The sequence below is a fragment of the Danio aesculapii genome, chromosome 13, assembly GCF_903798145.1.
Source record: "Danio aesculapii chromosome 13, fDanAes4.1, whole genome shotgun sequence".
NCBI classification, from domain to species: domain Eukaryota; kingdom Metazoa; phylum Chordata; class Actinopteri; order Cypriniformes; family Danionidae; genus Danio; species Danio aesculapii.
Genome location: NC_079447.1, coordinates 8,215,214 through 8,234,635, shown reverse-complemented (window position 1 = coordinate 8,234,635; position 19,422 = coordinate 8,215,214). Strand labels below are relative to the sequence as shown.

General features: G+C 42.2%; 1 protein-coding gene and 1 long non-coding RNA gene across 3 annotated transcripts in view; one reads left to right on the top strand and one right to left on the bottom strand.

Annotated features, from left to right (window-relative positions):
• LOC130240183 (V-set domain-containing T-cell activation inhibitor 1) overlaps positions 1-19,422 on the bottom strand; it is a 135,993-nt gene that overhangs the window by 53,291 nt on the left and 63,280 nt on the right. For both annotated transcript variants that reach the window (XM_056471624.1, XM_056471623.1), the window contains exon 3: positions 12,484-12,759. In XM_056471624.1, coding sequence (XP_056327599.1) covers positions 12,484-12,759 — 276 coding nt within the window. The remainder of the gene's footprint in view (positions 1-12,483; positions 12,760-19,422) is intronic.
• On the top strand, positions 1,358-17,653 carry LOC130240192 (uncharacterized). Its single transcript, XR_008838738.1, has 3 exons — positions 1,358-1,412; positions 13,850-13,953; positions 16,657-17,653. It is a non-coding gene; the product is annotated as an uncharacterized LOC130240192 (long non-coding RNA).

Sequence of the window (19,422 nt, the reverse complement as noted above, 5' to 3'; positions counted from 1 at the left end):
CTCTCAGAGCAGCGCGTGCAAGAGGCGCGCCTGTCCTTTGCGCACACGCGGAGATGCCTCAGTTTGCTTTTTGATTACACTGCTTTCACCAGCGTTGGTTCAGTTGCACTTAGAGAATAACGTCTTTATTTTGGAAATTGCCACTCTTAATAAATACACTTGCATATGAAGTAAATCATATCTCAATGCATTTACTGGGGCACTGGAGATTTTTTGGGTCTAGCGACGCCCCTGGACTGTGTGACAAGGAATAAATGAGAGAGAGAGAGAGCCGCCATCCAAGGCGCTCTAAATAACATTGTATCAACTGACAGCTGTCATCCAATCACACAATCGCTTGCACCATAATAAGGAAAAAACCTAAATGACAACCGTCACACAACAATAACCCAGACAATTTATCACTTTAAATTATTAAAAATGTAAATAAAAGTCACTTTTTTGAACTTTTCAATGTCGAAAGTATACAGAAGACAGGTCAAAGTGCCATAATGTGATTACAAAGCATAAATAAACAGGAAAATAAAAACATGAATTACAAAATACGGGAAAACTACTAATTCATGGATATTTTTACAGTGGAGCGCCTCGCTTTTTCATGAACATCCACAAAAAATAAGTGTACTGACAAGTATACCAAAACGTACCTTAAGTAACGCATTTCAGATTCGCAAAAATGCAGACAGCGCCCTCTGGTGGATTCATCATCTGAAATGTGCAACGAAATGTATCCGGAGGAATGTATTTTACTTTTTGCAAAGATGTAGGTTGAGGCAAGTATTTTCAGTGAGTCTGGGGTGTTTCCTTAGCAGCCTTCAATCTCTCATTCTATGAAATATCAAAATCCTGCCAAAAAGGTCAAACAGGACTAGACAGGCTTCCTTTATGCAACATTATACTGGCTGTGGGCAAAAAAAAAAAATCCACAAATGTTATTTTAGCACAAATGGCATAAAAGTTTCTGCTGACCCTCCAATATTTTTGTTGGTCTTATTAGAAATAAAAAGGTGTTTTTAGTTCAAGGTTTCATACTATAAAAACTGGGCTGTGTTTTCACTACAAGTCTAAATGCACAGCTCTGATCTTGCGTGTTTACATTCCCTTTAGACAAGTATTTACATTAATTTAGTTCACAATACATTTTTGTCAATCAGATCAGAAGTGAATGCTACATATAAATCGCAATGTTTTCTCAAACACACCCACGTGTAGTGGGAAATGCAAATATTTGGTTCGCTGTCTGAACTCATGTGGTTGAATGAGTTCAAGCAGTCAAAATGCCAAGATGTACGCCTACTGAGCACACTCCATGATGTAGACTGGGATCTTGAACTTTGCAGTCTGTAATGGTGTTGATGGCAGCTTAAAGACGCCTCTCATCTGGAGAATGAATTCACATGCATTGCTCAAGTGTGAGTATTTTTCACAGACTTCAACAGTGTAAAACTCTTAATGGCACTCTGGATTTTTTTTGGATCCAATCAGATCTTTTAATTTGTATTTTCTATTGGATTCAAGTCAGGTGGGCCATTCTACAGCTTGATTTTCTTTCTCTGAAAGCATTTGAGAGTTTCTTTGGCTGTGTTTTTGGATCATTGTCCTGCTGAAATGTCCCCCCTGGTTTCATCTTCATCCTCCTGCTAATGTAGATGTTGGACTGAAGCAGCTAGTATTCATTTACAATAACGAAGGGCAAAGGGATGCTGAAGAGCTGCTGAGAGATTTCAGTAGCTGTCTGGGCTTTCCATGCCTTTCTACATCTTCCTTTCTTCATGTGTTCAATAATTTTTTCCCTGTATCCTTTCATTTTACTACACATAACTTAATTTGTAAACTAATTACATTTGTTTTTCTTTGATTTACTTATCATATATGAATTCTTTGGTTGTTATCAACATCTGGTGAACATTTCAAGTCAACAGCACCTTTAGAAATATGTTTTCGGAGCAAAATAGTGACATGTTGAATACTTATTTCACCCACTATATATCTAACATATAAAAGCTTGTTATTTTCTAACTTAAAATTAAAAAATAATTACTATGAAAGCAAGCAATTCAGCTTTGAAATGTTGTGTAGTACCAATGGGAACTGGATGTGTTTAGCCATGAATGTGCTATTTTTAAAACTATATTTGCACATAAGTGGGATTCCTCTCCTCTTTTCCCATCCCCGAATCTCTGTGCTGGTTGTGGGAAAACCAAAAATTGTAAGTTTGTTTTCACATGACCTTCACATGTCAAAACTGTCTAAACAAACACAAAATGTGTGATTTTAGAATATTTTCACATGATGATTTGACATTTTAATCAACATGAAGATGCTCCATCACCACGTTTCATATGTATTCATATGTTTCAAAAACTCTCAAACTCTCATTACTGTTTTTGTAAGGTACACTTGTGCCAGTAAAAAGCCTATTGTGTGTGCTAGTAGTAGTTCTAGTGCAGAGATGCTCAAAGTAGGGACCGTGGACCAAACTTGGCCCATTGTAACCTTTGATTTGGCCCACCATCTTAAAAGAGAGGTAGAATGATGTGGAGGGGGTTGGGGCGTATGCCTTTGACTAAATCGTCATTTTAAATTTAACGTAACCTTTTGTTTCTTAGTTTGATGCTGAGCTACAAAAGAGTCTTCTGAAATTAAATGATTCAGTTAAATGTTGTAAATGAATCAGACTTTTAAAATGTAAATACTGTCACTTGATGTACATCTGGCATCTGCAAGCAAATAGAGGTAAAAGCAGGAGCAGCTCGACTAGTGCATTCAGCATTGAGATCCATTGTGTTATAAATGTTTGTACTGTAATAACTTCATTATTAAATGTTAATCATGATACTGCATTAATTAATGTGAGTTAAAGCAATGGATTTATTGTAATATGGTTTAGTATATATTAGGCCCACAACGCTTAGTCAGCTCTTAGTCAAGTTTGGTTTTTGGCCGTTTATAAGAAAAAGTATGGCCACTCCTGTTTTAGTGTTTCAACATTAAACATGTCAAACACACCTAAGTCATCACCTCACTAGAAGAGACTTGCAGACCTGAAAAATATGTCCGTCAGACATGACAAAAGACAAAATGTGCAAAATGTTGCGGTTATGTGTCCAGGAATGCACAGTACAACCACTGTGCTTTACGAAACAGCCTCTGTGACTTTTCTTTATACTAAAAAAATAATAATAATAAATGGTTATTAAATACTCATGATAATAACATTCATGGTCAGAAATATCTGCCATGGGAAATGAATGAGAAATAACAACAATATGAAAATAGAGATCAATATGTTGGTGGGCCACAGACATTACGAAAAACCACAGTAGTGAAAGAATGTAACTCTACAGTAAAATAGATTAAACACACACACACAAAGACAGACAGTGAGTCTGCAGAGTGAAGGCCGTTCATATCATGCATGATAACTGTGGAGTATAAGATAATGATTAAAACATTGCTTTAAAAAATAGCTTTTAAACATTCTGAATGTAAGGGTGTTTTCACACTAGCACTTTTGGTCCACACCCGGGTTTGTTTGACGAGTTCGGTATGTTTAGCTAGCCTAAACACCCACAAACTGTACCCAAGTCTGCCTGAAAGAGGTGGTCTGGGGTACAGTTCGTGCAAACTCTGGTCCAGTTCACTTTTAATATGAAGTGATCAGCTCAGAGAAATATCGCTAAGTTACAAAGTATGCTATCCCTCTCAGATGTAGAACAGCTAGTCCATGCTTTTATGACTTCTAGGCTGGACTACTGTAATGCTCTGTTTGCTGGCTGCCCAGCATTCTCTATTAACAAACTTCAGCTAGCACAAAATGCAGCTGCCAGAGTTCTTACCAGGTCTAGAAAATTTGATCACATCACCCCAATTTTATCCTCTTTACACTGGCTGCCTGTTAAGTTTCGTATTGAATTTAAAATATTGCTTCTTACATATAAAGCTTTAAATAATCTAGCTCCTGTTTATCTAACCAACCTCCAGTCTCGCTACAATCCAACTCGCTCTTTAAGGACTCAAAACTTAGGGCTTCTGGTAGTACCTAGAATAGCAAAGTCGAGTAAAGGAGGTCGAGCCTTCTCATTTATAGCTCCTAAACTCTAGAATAGCCTTCCTGATAACGTCCGAGGCTCAGACACACTCTCGCAATTCAAAACTAGATTAAAGACCTATCTTATTAGCAAAGCATACACTCAGTGATATATGATACATGAATGTGCTCCACACAGGTTTCTTCATCTCAGTTTCTATACACTATGAACAGCAGCTACACTAATTATTCTCTTTATTCTCTATTTCCACCTGTGGATACTCTTCCCGAGACCCTCAGACCACGCAGCGCCACTGATTCGATCCAAGACAAGTGATGAGATGATCCCAAGATTTCCATATTCTGGACCAGGCCGTATCCTGAGCAGCTGCTGTGGTGGTCATGGAGGAGTGGAACATGAGACTGATTCCTGTGACGCTCCAGGGACTGACGAGTCTTCGCTGAGGTCCAGCTTCCTGCCTCCGGTGCCTTGACTGCAGCTCTGCACAAGACGTTTGGCCAGTGGAGAAATGGTCATGCCCATCTGAGTCTGGTTTCTCACAAGGTTTTTTAATTCTTCACTTTCGCCAACTGGTGAAGTTTTTTCCCTCGCCGCTGTTGCCACTGGCTTGCATGATCCAGGATCTGTAGAGCTGCGCATCGTTGGATTTGCTCTTCAGTGTTTGGACTCTCAGTAGTGATTATTAAACCACACTGAACTGAGCTAAACTGAACTGAACTTAAACTTTATAAACTGAACTGCACTGTTTCAATTTACTATAATCTTTCATGTAAATCTACATTGTAAAAGCGCTATAGAAATAAAGGTGAATTGAATCAATGGTTAGCACTGTCGCCTTACAGCAAGTAGGTCACTGGTTCGAGCCCCGGCTGGACCAATTGGCATTTCTGCATGGAGTTAGCATGTTCTCCCCGTGTCCACGTGGGTTTCCTCCGGATTCCCCCACAGTCCAAAGACATATGCTATAGGTGAATTGTATGAACTAAAATTGGCCGTAGTTTGTGAATGCGAGAGTGTATAGGGTGTTTCCCAATACTGGGTTGCAGCTGGAAGGACATCCTCTATGTAAAACATATGACGGAATAGTTGGTGGTTCATTCCGCTGTGGCAGCCCAGAAACTAAGCCGAAGGAAAATGAATGAATGAATGGTCAGATGAGCGAGTAGCACAATGAGGACATCAACAAGGAAGTCATGCCCAATAAAAATCATAAACTAAAAAACAGATTTTGTATTGTTCATTAGTGTGGACGCAAATATATTTATGATTATCTTTATATTTATAGTTATCATGCTTGATATGAATGTGCCTTAACTTCTGAAAATTCAGCTTCATAAACAAATGACATTTTGTAATATATTCACACAGAAGACTGTTGTTTTATTGGAAACAGCCTCTGTGACTTTTACTTAATACCCAAAAAAAAACCGAAATGCTTATGATAATAACATTCATGGTCAGAAATAGCTGCCATGGGAAATGAAGAGGAAATACCAACAATATGAAAATAGAGATCAATATGTTGGTGGGCCACAGACATTACGAAAAACCACAGTAGTGAAAGAATGTAACTCTACAGTAAAATAGATTACACACACACACACACACACACACACACGCACACACACACACACACACACACACACACACACACACACACACACAGACAGACAGACAGTGAGTCTGCGGAGTGAAGGTCGTTCATATCAATACTAGACAACACTTGATGTTTCTATCTCTGTCAGTGACAGTTAAAACAAGTACATTCTGTGGTGGTTCTGTGACTGTTTAATCCTTTGTGTATAGTATAGTTAATGCCACACGAACTGTACAGTGTTTAATATCGGTAGTTCAAACAAATGACATGTTGTAATATACTGTATTCAGTAAGAATCCTGCTGTTGTTTTTATACAATAATGATATTTCAGAATCCTACTGTGTTTATGTATTTGTGGATTAAAGGTGCAGTAGGTGATTGTCTTCAGAAACATTTTTGTTGTACTGGTTAAAAGATCTAAATGCATTTATATGTATTTTTATATTCTGGATAAGGCATTAGACAAAAAAATGTTCATCCAATTAAAATTCGTCAGGCCGACAACTCCCGTATCTCTGATAAGTAGCCCGAACTGTCTGTCAGCAAATGTAGATTTGTACATCTGTGCAGCGCGTTCACGCAGATTCGCCGTTTGCGCTTGCATGCGTGCTGCGTTAATGACAGCGGTAACAGAGAGACATCGGTAAAAACAAATGCTGAATCAAAACTTTTTAAAATCCTGAAACAATATTGGAGTAAGTTTTGCTCGTGGAGGAAAGATAGCACCACGGCTGAAGTATTTCTTTCAGACAGATAATGTCCTGTTTAAAATGTTTTAGTCACGCAGAGTGTTATGAAGCGGACAGGAGACAGAGGTAAGGAAACGTTAGGGTGTTTATTAAATGACAACAAGGAGCACATGAAGGATAGCCAGGAGGATCAGGAATGATGTTGGGGTCTTTTCCTCCGTGGCTGGGTAACAGGAATACACGAGGATGGACAGCACACACCAGATACAGCTGACAGAGGATGACACAGACTTGGAAGGACTGGAAGACAGGACGATTCGGGAGGACCAGGAAGACTAGGAGGAATACAAAGAGAACAGGTAAGTAAATCGTTTGTTTTAGCTGAGGATGACTACGCTGAGTGGTCGCTCAGTTGTCCGCTTTCGTCGAGACGAGCCCGGACAATGAGCGACTGGAGTGCTGTGCTTTTATCTGGTGCTCGTGAATGTGATGCAGCTGTGTGCTCATTAGAAGTCAGGTGATGGTGATCTTCGTGAGTGGGGGTCGTGAGAGCCTGACCAATCCATGACAGTACCCCCCTCCCCAGGGCCCGCTCCTGAGGGCCGACACCTCCGACGCCGTGGTGGTCTCCCTCTGCCTCTAGGCGCTGGGAACTCAGGGTGGCTCTCATGAAACTCCACCATGAGACTAGGATCGAGAATATCAGCTCTGGGAACCCATGTCCTTTCTTCGGGGCCGTACCCTTCCCAGTCCACCAGGTACTCCAACTGGCCACCACGACGTCGGGAACGCAAGATCTCCTTCACTGCGTAGACGGCTCCTTCTTCTAGGAGCAGTGGAGGAGGGGGTTCCTCTTCGTGGTCAGGCTCTGTGGAGGGAAGAACAGGATCGTGATAGGGTTTCAGGAGTGATACGTGGAATGTAGGGTGAATACGGTAGTGAGAGGGTAATTGTAGTTTGTAGGTGACGGGGTTAACCTGTTCCACGATGGTGAAGGGACCAACAAATCGGGGACTTAACTTGCGAGAGGGCAGTCGCATGCGTATGTCCCGGGTGGATAGCCACACCTTTTGTCCGGGTGTGTATCTGGGTTCTTCAGACCTTCTCCTATCGGCGGTTACCTTGCTTCGACGGACTGCCCTCTGCAGATGTTGATGAGCCTCGTCCCAGACTCTCTCGCTCTCCCGGAACCAGTGATCCACTGCGGGGACATCAGATGGTTCGCCATCCCAGGGAAAGAGCGGTGGTTGGAAGCCCAGGACGCACTGGAATGGCGTGAGTCCGGTGGAGGGTTGCCGCAGTGAATTTTGGGCATATTCTGCCCAGCCCAAATACTGGCTCCAGGAGTTCTGGTGACCACTGCAGAAGGTCCTCAGGAACCGTCCCACCTCCTGAATCTTCCTCTCTGTCTGCCCGTTGGTTTGGGGATGATATCCAGAAGAGAGGCTGACGGCCACACCTAGGAGCTTGAAGAAGGCTTTCCATAGACGTGAGATGAACTGTGGACCTCTGTCCGACACAATATCTTCTGGAATACCAAATGACCTGAAGACTTGATTAAAGATATTGTCGGCAGTTTCAAAGGCTGTGGGAAGACCTTTCAGAGGGATTAGTTTGACAAACTTTGAGAATCTATCTACTATGACTAGAATACAGGTATTACCTTCTGACGAAGGGAGGTCAGTGATAAAGTCCACTCCTAGGTGTGACCAGGGACGGTTCGGAATCGGCAAGGGATGGAGCTTTCCAGCGGGTAGATGACGTGGGCTCTTGGATTGGGCACAGTCCTTACAGCCCTGAACATATTGCCTCACATCCCTTGCCATGTTTGGCCACCAGAATCGTTGGGATACTAGCGAGAGAGTATTGTTGATCCCTGGATGTCCAGTGCCTAGCGAGGTATGTAAGGAGTGGATCAGATCTACCCGGTGTTCAGGTGGTATGAACTGCCGATGAGGAGGGCATCCCGGCGGAGCAGGGGCTTCCGGAGTGGCAACGACTGGAGGAGCGTTCCAGGTGATCGGACAAATGGAGATGTGTTCGGGAAGAATCTTCGTTGGGAGTTCTTCATGATCGTGATGCTCGTGTAAACGAGAGAGAGCGTCTGCTCTTAGATTCTTGGGTCCTGGACGATAGGAAATGGAGAAATCAAAACGTGAGAAGAAAAGTGACCATCTGGCTTGACGTGGACATAGTCTCTTGGCCTCTTTGATGTATTGGAGGTTTTTGTGATCTGTGATCACCTGGAACGGATGTTTGGCTCCCTCCAACCAGTGACGCCACTCCTCCAAGGCTAGCTTGATTGCTAGAAGCTCCCTGTCTCCTATGCTGTAATTCTGCTCCGCCGGGCTCAACTTCCGAGAGAAATAGGCACAGGGATGCAGTCGGGGCGGTGTATCATGATGTTGAGATAATACTGCCCCGACGCCGGTGGTGGATGCGTCCACTTCCACCACGAAAGGAAGATTTGGGTCAGGATGAGTCAGGAGTGGGGCCCTTGTGAACTCCTTCTTAAGAAGGCGGAAGGCTGCGGCTGCTTCTTTGGTCCACTCCAGTCCTTTGGGTTTACCCTTGAGGAGATTAGTGAGAGGTGATGTAATCCTGCTGTAGTCCTTGATAAACCGTCTATAAAAGTTAGCAAACCCAAGAAACCTCTGGAGCTCCTTAATGGAAGTGGGTTCTGACCAGGATAGAACAGCCTCAATTTTCTTCCCATCCATACGTATACCGGTTTGGTCAATGATGTATCCCAAGAAATGAATCGACTTCTGGTGGAATGAGCATTTCTCCGCTTTGAGGTAGAGGTGATGTTCTCTCAATGTGTGTAGGACCTCCGCAACGTGTTGGCGATGTTCGGCCTCACTCCGGGAGTAAATGAGGATGTCATCTATGTACACTATTACACAGTGGTGAAGAAACTCCCGGAGGACTTCATGAATGAAGTTTTGGAATACGGAGGGGGCGTTGACCAGACCGTAAGGCATGACCTCATATTCATAGTGGCCAGTAGGGGTCACGAATGCTGTCTTCCATTGGTCCCCCTCACGTATTCTTATCAGATTATACGCGCTGCGGAGGTCCAATTTAGTGAAGACTTTAGCTTCTCGGAGCTGTTCCAAAGCGGCTGGTACCAGAGGAAGGGGATATCGGTATTTTACTGTACCGTTATTTAGGACCCTGTAGTCGATGCATGGACGCAGCCCTCCGTCCTTCTTGGCCACAAAGAAGAAGCTTGAGGCGGCTGGTGATTTTGAGTGACGTATGTACCCCTGACTCAGAGCCTCCCTTATGTAATCTTCCATTGCCTGATTCTCTGGAAGCGAGAGCGGGTAGATCCTACCTCTTGGCAACTGGGCATCTGGAACTAGGTCGATCGCGCAGTCCCATGGCCGATGCGGCGGTAGCTGGGAAGCTCTCTTGGGGCAGAAGACATCATGAAAGGAGCTGTACTCCTTAGGAATGTGGATAGACTGCTTCTCAGGAGGGCTCTCGACCGATGTTGCAAACAAAGAAATGGGGTTCCGACCTTGAAGAGGGAGATTTGGAAAACAGGTAGGTGTACATCCAGATCCCCATTTCTTTATCTCTCCTGTGCCCCAAGAGATGATGGGATCGTGCTTCACCAGCCACGGGCGCCCTAGAATGATGTCCATATTTGCACCCTCCAGAACCAGAAATTGAATCCTCTCTTGATGTAACAACCCCACTTGAAGAAGGATGTCTTCGCATTGTCGATGGATACGGGTCGAAGATCGAGTGCACTGGGTTATCGGTTGTATCTGGTATATATGCGAGGACGCCTCAGTACGGAGGTGGAGTTGACGACAGAGGGATTGGGAGATGAAGTTCCCTGCTGACCCGGAGTCGATGAGGGCTGTGACAAGGAGAGAAATAGAGGCAGTAGTTATTTGTACGGTGGTAGTAAGTGGTTTACATTGTTCAATATTCGTACTGAATACACTCACTGAAGTCCGAATGGGACGAAGGGGACACTCCAGACGGGTGTGTCCACTGACACCGCAGTATAGACACAGACCCCGGGTCAGCCTCCTCTGTCGTTCCGCTGATGTCAGTCTTCCAGACTCTATTATCATGGGTTCTGGTTCTGGAGAGGCTGTTGACTCAGGCGATTGGAGGAGTGCAGACGAGGGGGTGATGGTGTCCTGTTGATAGGAACGGAGACGATCGGAACATCGGAGAGAATGTTGGATGAATCTCTCCAGACCCATTGTATCATCTAATGTGGCCAGTTGGATTCGGAGAGTGGGTTCCAAGCCGAGCCGGTACGTGGTCAACAACGATCTCTCATTCCATCCACTTGCAGCTGCTAGAGTGCGAAACCGGAGAGCATATTCCTGTGTAGATAGAGTACCTTGCTTTAGATGATACAGCTGCTCTCCAGCGGCTACTTCCCCATCAGAACGTCCAAACACCTCTTTGAAATACTCCGTGAAGGTAGTGATGGAATTCATGACCGGCCCGGCTTGGTTCCAGATCGTCTCAGCCCATTTAAGTGCAGGTCCAGAGAGTAGAGATACGATGTAGGCGATCTTCGACTTATCTGTGGGATATAGAGAAGGTTGCATTTCGAATATGAGGGAACATTGTAACAGAAAACCATTGCACTCCCCCGCTCCGCCTGAGTAGGGCGCTGGTCGGGCCATGGGACTGGAAGGAAGGGCCGAAGAAGAAACTGTGGAGGCGGAAGTGCTCGGTGCTGGTGGTGCGTTGGAAAGTGGAGCTGGTGGCTGTAGAATCCGCTTCAACTGGTCCACCAGCTCTTGAAGGTGATCGGGGGTGCTCATGTTGTCGTCGTTATGGGTCCGGGCTTCTGTTATGAAGCGGACAGGAGACAGAGGTAAGGAAACGTTAGGGTGTTTATTAAATGACAACAAGGAGCACATGAAGGATAGCCAGGAGGATCAGGAATGATGTTGGGGTCTTTTCCTCCGTGGCTGGGTAACAGGAATACACGAGGATGGACAGCACACACCAGATACAGCTGACAGAGGATGACACAGACTTGGAAGGACTGGAAGACAGGACGATTCGGGAGGACCAGGAAGACTAGGAGGAATACAAAGAGAACAGGTAAGTAAATCGTTTGTTTTAGCTGAGGATGACTACGCTGAGTGGTCGCTCAGTTGTCCGCTTTCGTCGAGACGAGCCCGGACAATGAGCGACTGGAGTGCTGTGCTTTTATCTGGTGCTCGTGAATGTGATGCAGCTGTGTGCTCATTAGAAGTCAGGTGATGGTGATCTTCGTGAGTGGGGGTCGTGAGAGCCTGACCAATCCATGACACAGAGCTGATTAGATTGTGTTGTTATGAATGGGTTATATGCACAGAAGTGTAGTTCAGCCACTGAATTCTCCCGCTGAAAGATTGATGTGACTCTTTTCAGTTTCATAAGGTCCTTTTACAGCATCGATAATGTCGATTTTTATTTAGTTTAACAACAAAACATCAGTAAATAGTGCTATTCTGCCTAGCCTGCTTTACTGAGGTGAAGTTGGTTTTATATTCACATTACATTGGCTCATTTTTTAACAATGACGACCTGTGATTGCGCTCCCTATATTGTTTACCATGCTACTCTGAATATTCGGTCTGAAATAGCATGCTTAGTATGGCTTAGTAATAAGTGTACTTCCTGCACGCTGCCGGCCGACCACTAAGCATACAGTACTTGCTTTAGAACAAAAGCGCATGAGAGAGTGAGACCAGCGATCCTTGCATGTTTGAAATATTGCACATTATGACAAGTTTTGCTTGCTACACAACTCAAAATGTGCTAGATGTTATACAGTTTTGCGTTCAGACTTGCAGTATTATAAAGTACTGTAAAGTTTTCTAACTGCTGAATAACATGATCTAGTGGGTTGTCTCCTGTCATCTTTAATGTGCGCGTTCATGATTTCACGAGGCCTGGCTTTGGACAACAGGGGAGTGACTGTTTCAAAGATATTGTGCTAACTGGTTAGCATTTAGGCAGATCACCTACTGCACCTTTAAGTAAATGCATTGGTGAGCATTAAACTTCTTTAGAAAATAGTAAAAATTCTTCTCTGAACATTTTTATAACAGTAAACAAGTATCCTGGAGATCTGCACAGTAAAACATGCTAATTAATTATCATGCTTACCATAGTTGAGGATAAGATGCCTCTGTAGCTCCTGATGTGCAGCAGGGTTTTTTAGCGTAAATGTGATGTTTAATTCTGGATTCTGGGACACGTAGCTGCTTTTAAGGTAGTAAAGGCCTTCATCTGATGCAGACGAAATTTCCTGATGGTTGGTGAGATTCTGCCCTCCTGAATTGAACCACATGACCTCTGGCTGTGGGTAACCCTCCGTCTCGTACTGGACCGTCACGTTGGAGGACTTGAGATGGATGCTTAACCTTGGCTCTGAATAAATGGCTGGAGACACAAAACACACACACTCAATAAGTCAAAGCATAATCATGGACCCTTTTACCAAGACTGTTATGACGGGTTTAATTTAAGCGGCAACCTCTGACTTTCCCTGGTGAAGCCAATACGGAAGTAACTGAAACTGCAATTGATCAAAATTCTGCTAGTCCTGGCTCCACAATAGAGCAAACTTCTATAGAGCCCACTGTTAAAATGGCCAACTTTACAGCAGAAAAAAGGTGTTTGGAGCCTGGAACAAACGATGGTTTTGGTTCATATAGCTAACATTACCTTTCATGACAACTGTGAGGGGGGTGAGTTTTTTTTTAACTCATCCGTTTCGTTTATATTAAGTTATATTAAGTCTGCATAATTAAGGGTGTGGCCACTTGAGTGACAGCTAGGTCTCGCTGGTCGCCATCACTTCACCTCAGCTGAATCCGGCTGATTAGCCGCTGAACTCAGCATATTTATCGTATTTTTGTTTTGTTTAATGTGGCTTTACACAGTCAGCTGCCTTTTGGAATTATTTCCTACAATTATCAGTTGATATAACATGCTGTGTGCACGTAATTGTGCAGAATTTTAATACTTTTGCTTGTGAAACTGCAGACACAACTTTCCATAAACGACTCCTGAAGAGGAACTGGCAGTACACCAAAGTGACACACATGCCAAATTAAACATCCAGCACATCCTGTCTTTATTTTAAACACTTTGTTTGTTGTTTGTTCTTGCTGTGTTTGGAGTCACAGCTGTCTAAATGTTGGCGTCCGCATGTATAGTGGCTCTGAACTGTAAAACACCACTCAAAATGCCTTTTATGGCTGTGAAAAATGAACCTGATCTGATATGCAGGCAAATCTAAACTAATATCTGTGAGAATTGACTTTACTTGAGGTCTGTGTGAAGTGAAACTTGCTGAGACTTTTATTTCAGTATGTTGATCTCAACATGGACTCATTCTGAAAGCGTATCCCTATATACATTTCTGGAGATCGTAAATTATGTAGCTAGAAGTTCGTATGGCTGTATTTTGTCTTTAAAGCGAACGCTATGGAGTGTTATGACGCCATTCCTTTTCTGCTGTTACCAGTTTGTCCAGGGGCTCACAGTGTACGTTGGCAGACTTTAGACGCAGAGAGGAGTTGACTGTGACGACGAGGTTTGAGTCCGGCGAAGAACAGTTCCAGAAAGCAGGTAAGACAAAAACAAATACCAAAAATAAAATAAATAAATAAGTAAATAACAGGGTGAGAATGTGGTAAGATCTGAAAATGTGGTAAAAATCAGGAGAGAGGCTTTTCTTTTTCTGGATTGCTTTTGAAACACTATCAGTTGGGTTTAGGGAAGTGGGTGGGTGGGGGGAATCGGTCAGTCAGTCAGTCATTCAGTCAGTCAGTCAGTCAGTCAGTCGACAGTGGCCTCTGGTGGATTTACGTGAGAAAAGCAGGCACGAATGACATTAGTGAAAGAAATTTGAGATCTCAAAAACATAAAATAAGCATTGGGTGGTTAAAAACACTGCATAACTGTGATAATATGACACGTCTTTCTCTGGCTCTGCGCCAGCCAATGCGGCAAAGCTCTGTCCTCTTTTACCTCTTTTTTGCTCTGTCCTGTCTGAGGCACCGAACTCTGCTGGCATCAGTGCATGAGAGAGGCAGAGTGCGTTCAATAAAGTTTTTTTCATAACCAAACATCTCCTTGTGACATGATGAATCGATTATGAAATTCGTTGCCAACGCTTTTAGTAATCAATTTTAATCAATTAGTTATTGCAGCCCTACCTCGCACTATGCTGTGCTTATAAATCAAGACAAATAAAAAAATAAACATTCCTGAGTACAGCATCTCGCGTTTTCAGAAGCAAAGACATTCAGTATGAATGAGCTCTTATTTATAGCAAAAAGGGTCAATGCACAGTAGGGCTGCACGATTAATCGAAAAAAGATCACGATCTCGATTCGACCCTACACATGCTCTTAATTCAGCTTTTCTATGATTCAGCCAGTTATATTTTCATGGTCAGGAGAGAAGCAAGGCAGTCGCACAAGTCTTCACAGCAACACTGACACCTTCAAATGCTGTTAAAAGTGTCACATACAGTATTTATAAGGTATAATTCACCCAAAAATGACATTTCTGTCTTCATGTAATTATGTATTTACGGTCGCGAAATCACACATGAGCTGACCGCCAGCTGTTTACTGCCGAGAACACACGCGTGCATGCAAATGACGCCTACTTTAGTGAACAGAACCTGCATAGGCTGTGAATAACAGGGAATAAAGTTGTAAGTAACGTTCAGTTTGTTGCACAGAGCGATCGTTTGAGGGCTGTGCGGGAGGTTTAATAATAATAATAATAATAATAATAATAATAATAATATATTTTATTTATAACGCGCTTTTCTAAAATCCAAAGCACTTACAAGAAAGTAAAAACAACAAAGTACAGTAAAACAATAAGAAAATACAGTAAAAAACACAGTAAGAATAAAAGATATCCCAAATTAAAAACAGTCCTAAAAAGATGAGTTTTAAGTAGCTTTTTAAAACAGTCCAATGAACCAGCATTCCTAACGTTAGTGGGAAGAGCATTCCACAGTTTGGGGACCACGGAAAGAGAACGCCCTACCTCCCATGGTGCTGAGTTTGCAGCGAGGCTGAAACAGCGCAGGACCAGAGGCAGAGCGTAGACATCGAGAGGTAGAGGAAATGGATATCAGGTCACAAATGTAACCTGGAGCAGAACCATGAACCGCTTTATATGTTAAATATGTTTGATGTGTGTTTTTTCTCACAGTGACAGCAGCCATGAGCCGCACTCGGAAGTGAAAGTGAAACCTGTGCGCACATCATTTAAATAATCATATCACATTTTATAGTTATGATTACGACAAGCATTTGATAGATTTTTTCTTTCATAGCGAACACATAGTGTTGTGGATGAAAATAAATGTTTACTGTGTCAGTATAACAACCCTAGCCTATATATAATAGAAAATTAACGTTCTAATAATGTTGTCAATGACAGATGACAAGCACATGTCTTAAAGAGCCCATATTACAGGTTTTTGAAAATGCCCTTCCATGTGGTGTGTAACACAGCTCTAAGTGAAGTGAAATATCCAGCTAAGGCTTAAATCTGTAAGTGTACAGTGTTTAAAACTGTTGATTCATCTATAAAAGAGTCGACTCATAGTGCTTCAAATGAGTCGTCTTGATAACGAGTCATTAGGTGTTTCGTGATGACGCAACTATAAAACACAAGTAGTTGGGCGCGCAAACCTGGGACATTTGAAACCTGCGGCCCCGCCCACTAACACAGAAAAAAAAAGCCACACACAGACACAGACACAGACACCGGTCGAATGAAGTCACGCTGTGCAGATGGATATTATTGACAGTCTACCTAAAGATAAAACCTCAGCAATATAGCCCAGCCTTGAGCAGTTCGAGTGCTTCTGGAAACTACATGCTTAAAAAGAAGACTTCATCGGTTTGTTAAAGGAAGGATCAGTAAAGACTGTCAGAACATGGATCAGTGCATCATGAATCAGTTTCTTCCCCTATTTCACCAGTGTAAGTACGTGCGATTAAAACTGTTGCCTCGTTTACTCTAGATGCAAATTATGTATTTAGTTGTGTTTTGTTACTTGTAACTGCGTGTACTGTATCGGGTTAACTCTTTATATTGTCATATCGCGTGTAAAGCCACGTTGAAAACACGACGCGTGCCACTTTGTTTACGGATCGTCAGCTGTCCTTACACACATGCAACGGTCAAGTTTCAAAATATTTCAGCTCAGGTTTGAGGTGAGGTGTCTAAATTGCACCCAGCAAGCTGAACTGGCACTCTAGGCGAACAGTGAGGATAATGTGTGTGTGTGTTGTGCAGGGACGGAGCAAGCTGAACTGCCGCTCTCGGCAAAGGATGATAACGCCGCCCTCAACCCAAAAATGAAAACGAAAGTGACCCGTTAGCAAAGTGAGGACGAGGGGTGTCGTGGATATAACTGAGGACGCAGATGATGAGGGAGGTGTCGCGGACGTCGCCCTCTCTATTCTGCCACCCTAGGCGCGGATATAACTGCTGAGGACGCGGGTGGCGAGAGAGCTGTTGCTGACGCCGCCCTCTCTATTCTGCCGCTCTAGGTGTTGTGTCTTCTAGGGAGGAGGAGGAGGGTAATGTGTGTGTGTGTGTGTCTGTGTAAAAAGAGCAGGTAGACTGTGACGGGCTAGGAGATCTCCTCGCCAGTTCTTGGAGTTTTTCCTCAATAAAATAGTTAGTTGTCTGTTTTTTAAGTCCATCGTCTGTGTTTACATTCCCCCACTGGCAGCCAAAATCCACCATAAAGTGTGTATGCACTGTGACTACTTTTATATTGTTGATTAGCAGCTGGGCATTTCACTCTGTCTCGTGCTGAAGCCTGTCAGTTTCGACCAATCGCAACAGGCTGTCATCAGTCCAATCAGCGCAGATTAGCAGGACATATTGTCTGTTCAAGTCCACCATAATGACTGTACAAAATTTAGCATTTTGCAACAGTAGAGCTACACATAGGTCTAATATTATTATTGTTGTACCATATGTTTGTGAATTAACAATAATAATAGGCTAATCCTATTAAACTTTATTTTACATTTACAAAATCGTGAGAAAAATTAGATTAAGCAAAAAAAATTTAAAATCATAATTGTGATTCAATTTTTGCCAGAATTGTGCAGCCCTATTGCACAGTGAATTAAAAAAATGTGTACGTTAAAACATAAATTCGAACTACTGTATTAATGTGCATTTTGATGTATCACATCAGGAAAAAAAAGATGGAAATGGCAAATCTCACATAAAAAAACCCTCACAAAATATTTTAAATTGTGATTAAACTGTGAATTATGGGAGATGGAAATGCATTAAATAAACTCTGACGTATCAAACATTGACCAATCAGCTGCCTGTGTATTTCTTGCTTTTGTCTAGTGTTGTTTACCTGCTTTTGATTCGCATTTTCTGAAATCACCAAAAACCACAGCTTCAGATGAATATCTTCTCTAATGTTCAATTGAGTAAAACTAGGGGCATTCCCATCAAGCTTTAGAGCTGCTGGCTATAATAACAGTATTGTGCATTGATGCAGGGTAATGGAAACGCAGTCAATGACATCCTGAATGACCTCAGGGAGAGCAATTTAGCAATACATGCAATAACATTGTTACGATAAGTGAATAAGTGACTGGGGATTAAAAACATTACAGCACTGGCTTGAAATGACACGAGAGAAAGAGTAAATAATGACATAACTGGTGCTTGCATATCCTACACAGGATGCTGTGAATTGTTGTTGAATTTGGCACAGAAGAAGAAAGACCTAATAGAGCTGTCTTGAAACTGGGCCCAGACTTACGACTGAGAGCACACTGAGTAATGAAGGTGTTTTGACTGGTGCTGCGTTTGGCTCATTCTCCTTCACTGAATGGGACTTGAGGATGGAGAGAAAGCAGCCAGTGGTGCATGAACGGAAAACAAAATATAGGAGTCAAAAAAATTAAACTCCACAGCTTATTTTTAGATTTTTTTTAGTCATGATCTATAGACAAACCTCTGGAGGAGCATATGCAGAGATGATTCAACAATTGTAACACATCACTGACAATCTTTCTATTATCCAATCAGCATTAGACCCTATAAATACCAAACTCATCCTACATATATTATCTCATGACTTTAGCAAACCTGACACCTCACATCTTAAAAACTAGCTAGGGGGAGCGGTCTGGGGCCGGGATGGACACTTCACTCGGACCCCAACGTCTCTCACTTTCCCGACAAAGGGAATGACATGAGTTGGGGTGTCTTTTCCGAGCTCAGAGCTCCTCCCTGGACAGCACGCCAAACATGCTTTATTCTTCAAACATCTGTAACTCGTGAAATACTGTTTTGAGCATTCTTATTATATATTGTACAAAGTTTGCCAAGGATTAATGGTTGAAAATAGGACTGAGTGATATGACAAAAATATTTTATCTCCGTGTTAAAAATATAATATCCTGATAACGAGATTTCCCCAATTTCTGTTTAATGAATTTTTTTCAATGCATTTCTGAACAGAATAGTTTTAACAACTTATTTGTAATAACAGCAATATTAAAAACCATTAATAATAATAATAAAAAAATTATATATATATATATATATATATATATATATATATATATATATATATATATATATATATATATATATATATATATATATATATATATATATATACACACACATATATATATACACATAAATATATAGATACGCATATAGATACACATATACAGATAGATTTGGAATGCGAAGCGGAATTGACTGCGACGAAAGGGTTCGAGTCCAGCAAAGAATGGTTCCAGAAAGCAAGCAAAACAAAGCAATTAAAAAAATTATTAAATAAACAACAGGCTGAAAATGTGGTGAAATCCCGTGGCCTTGACGGCTTTACTTTTTCTAGATTGCTTTTGAAAACATTATTGGTTGGGTTTAGGGATGGGGGTGGGACTTGGTCAGTCAGATGACAGCAAGCTGTCCTGCTCGGCTGAAGTGTACATTTAGCCCTCAGGTGGATTTATGCAAGAAGAGGACTCGCAAGAGAAATTTGAGATCATCAAAAAGCGTACA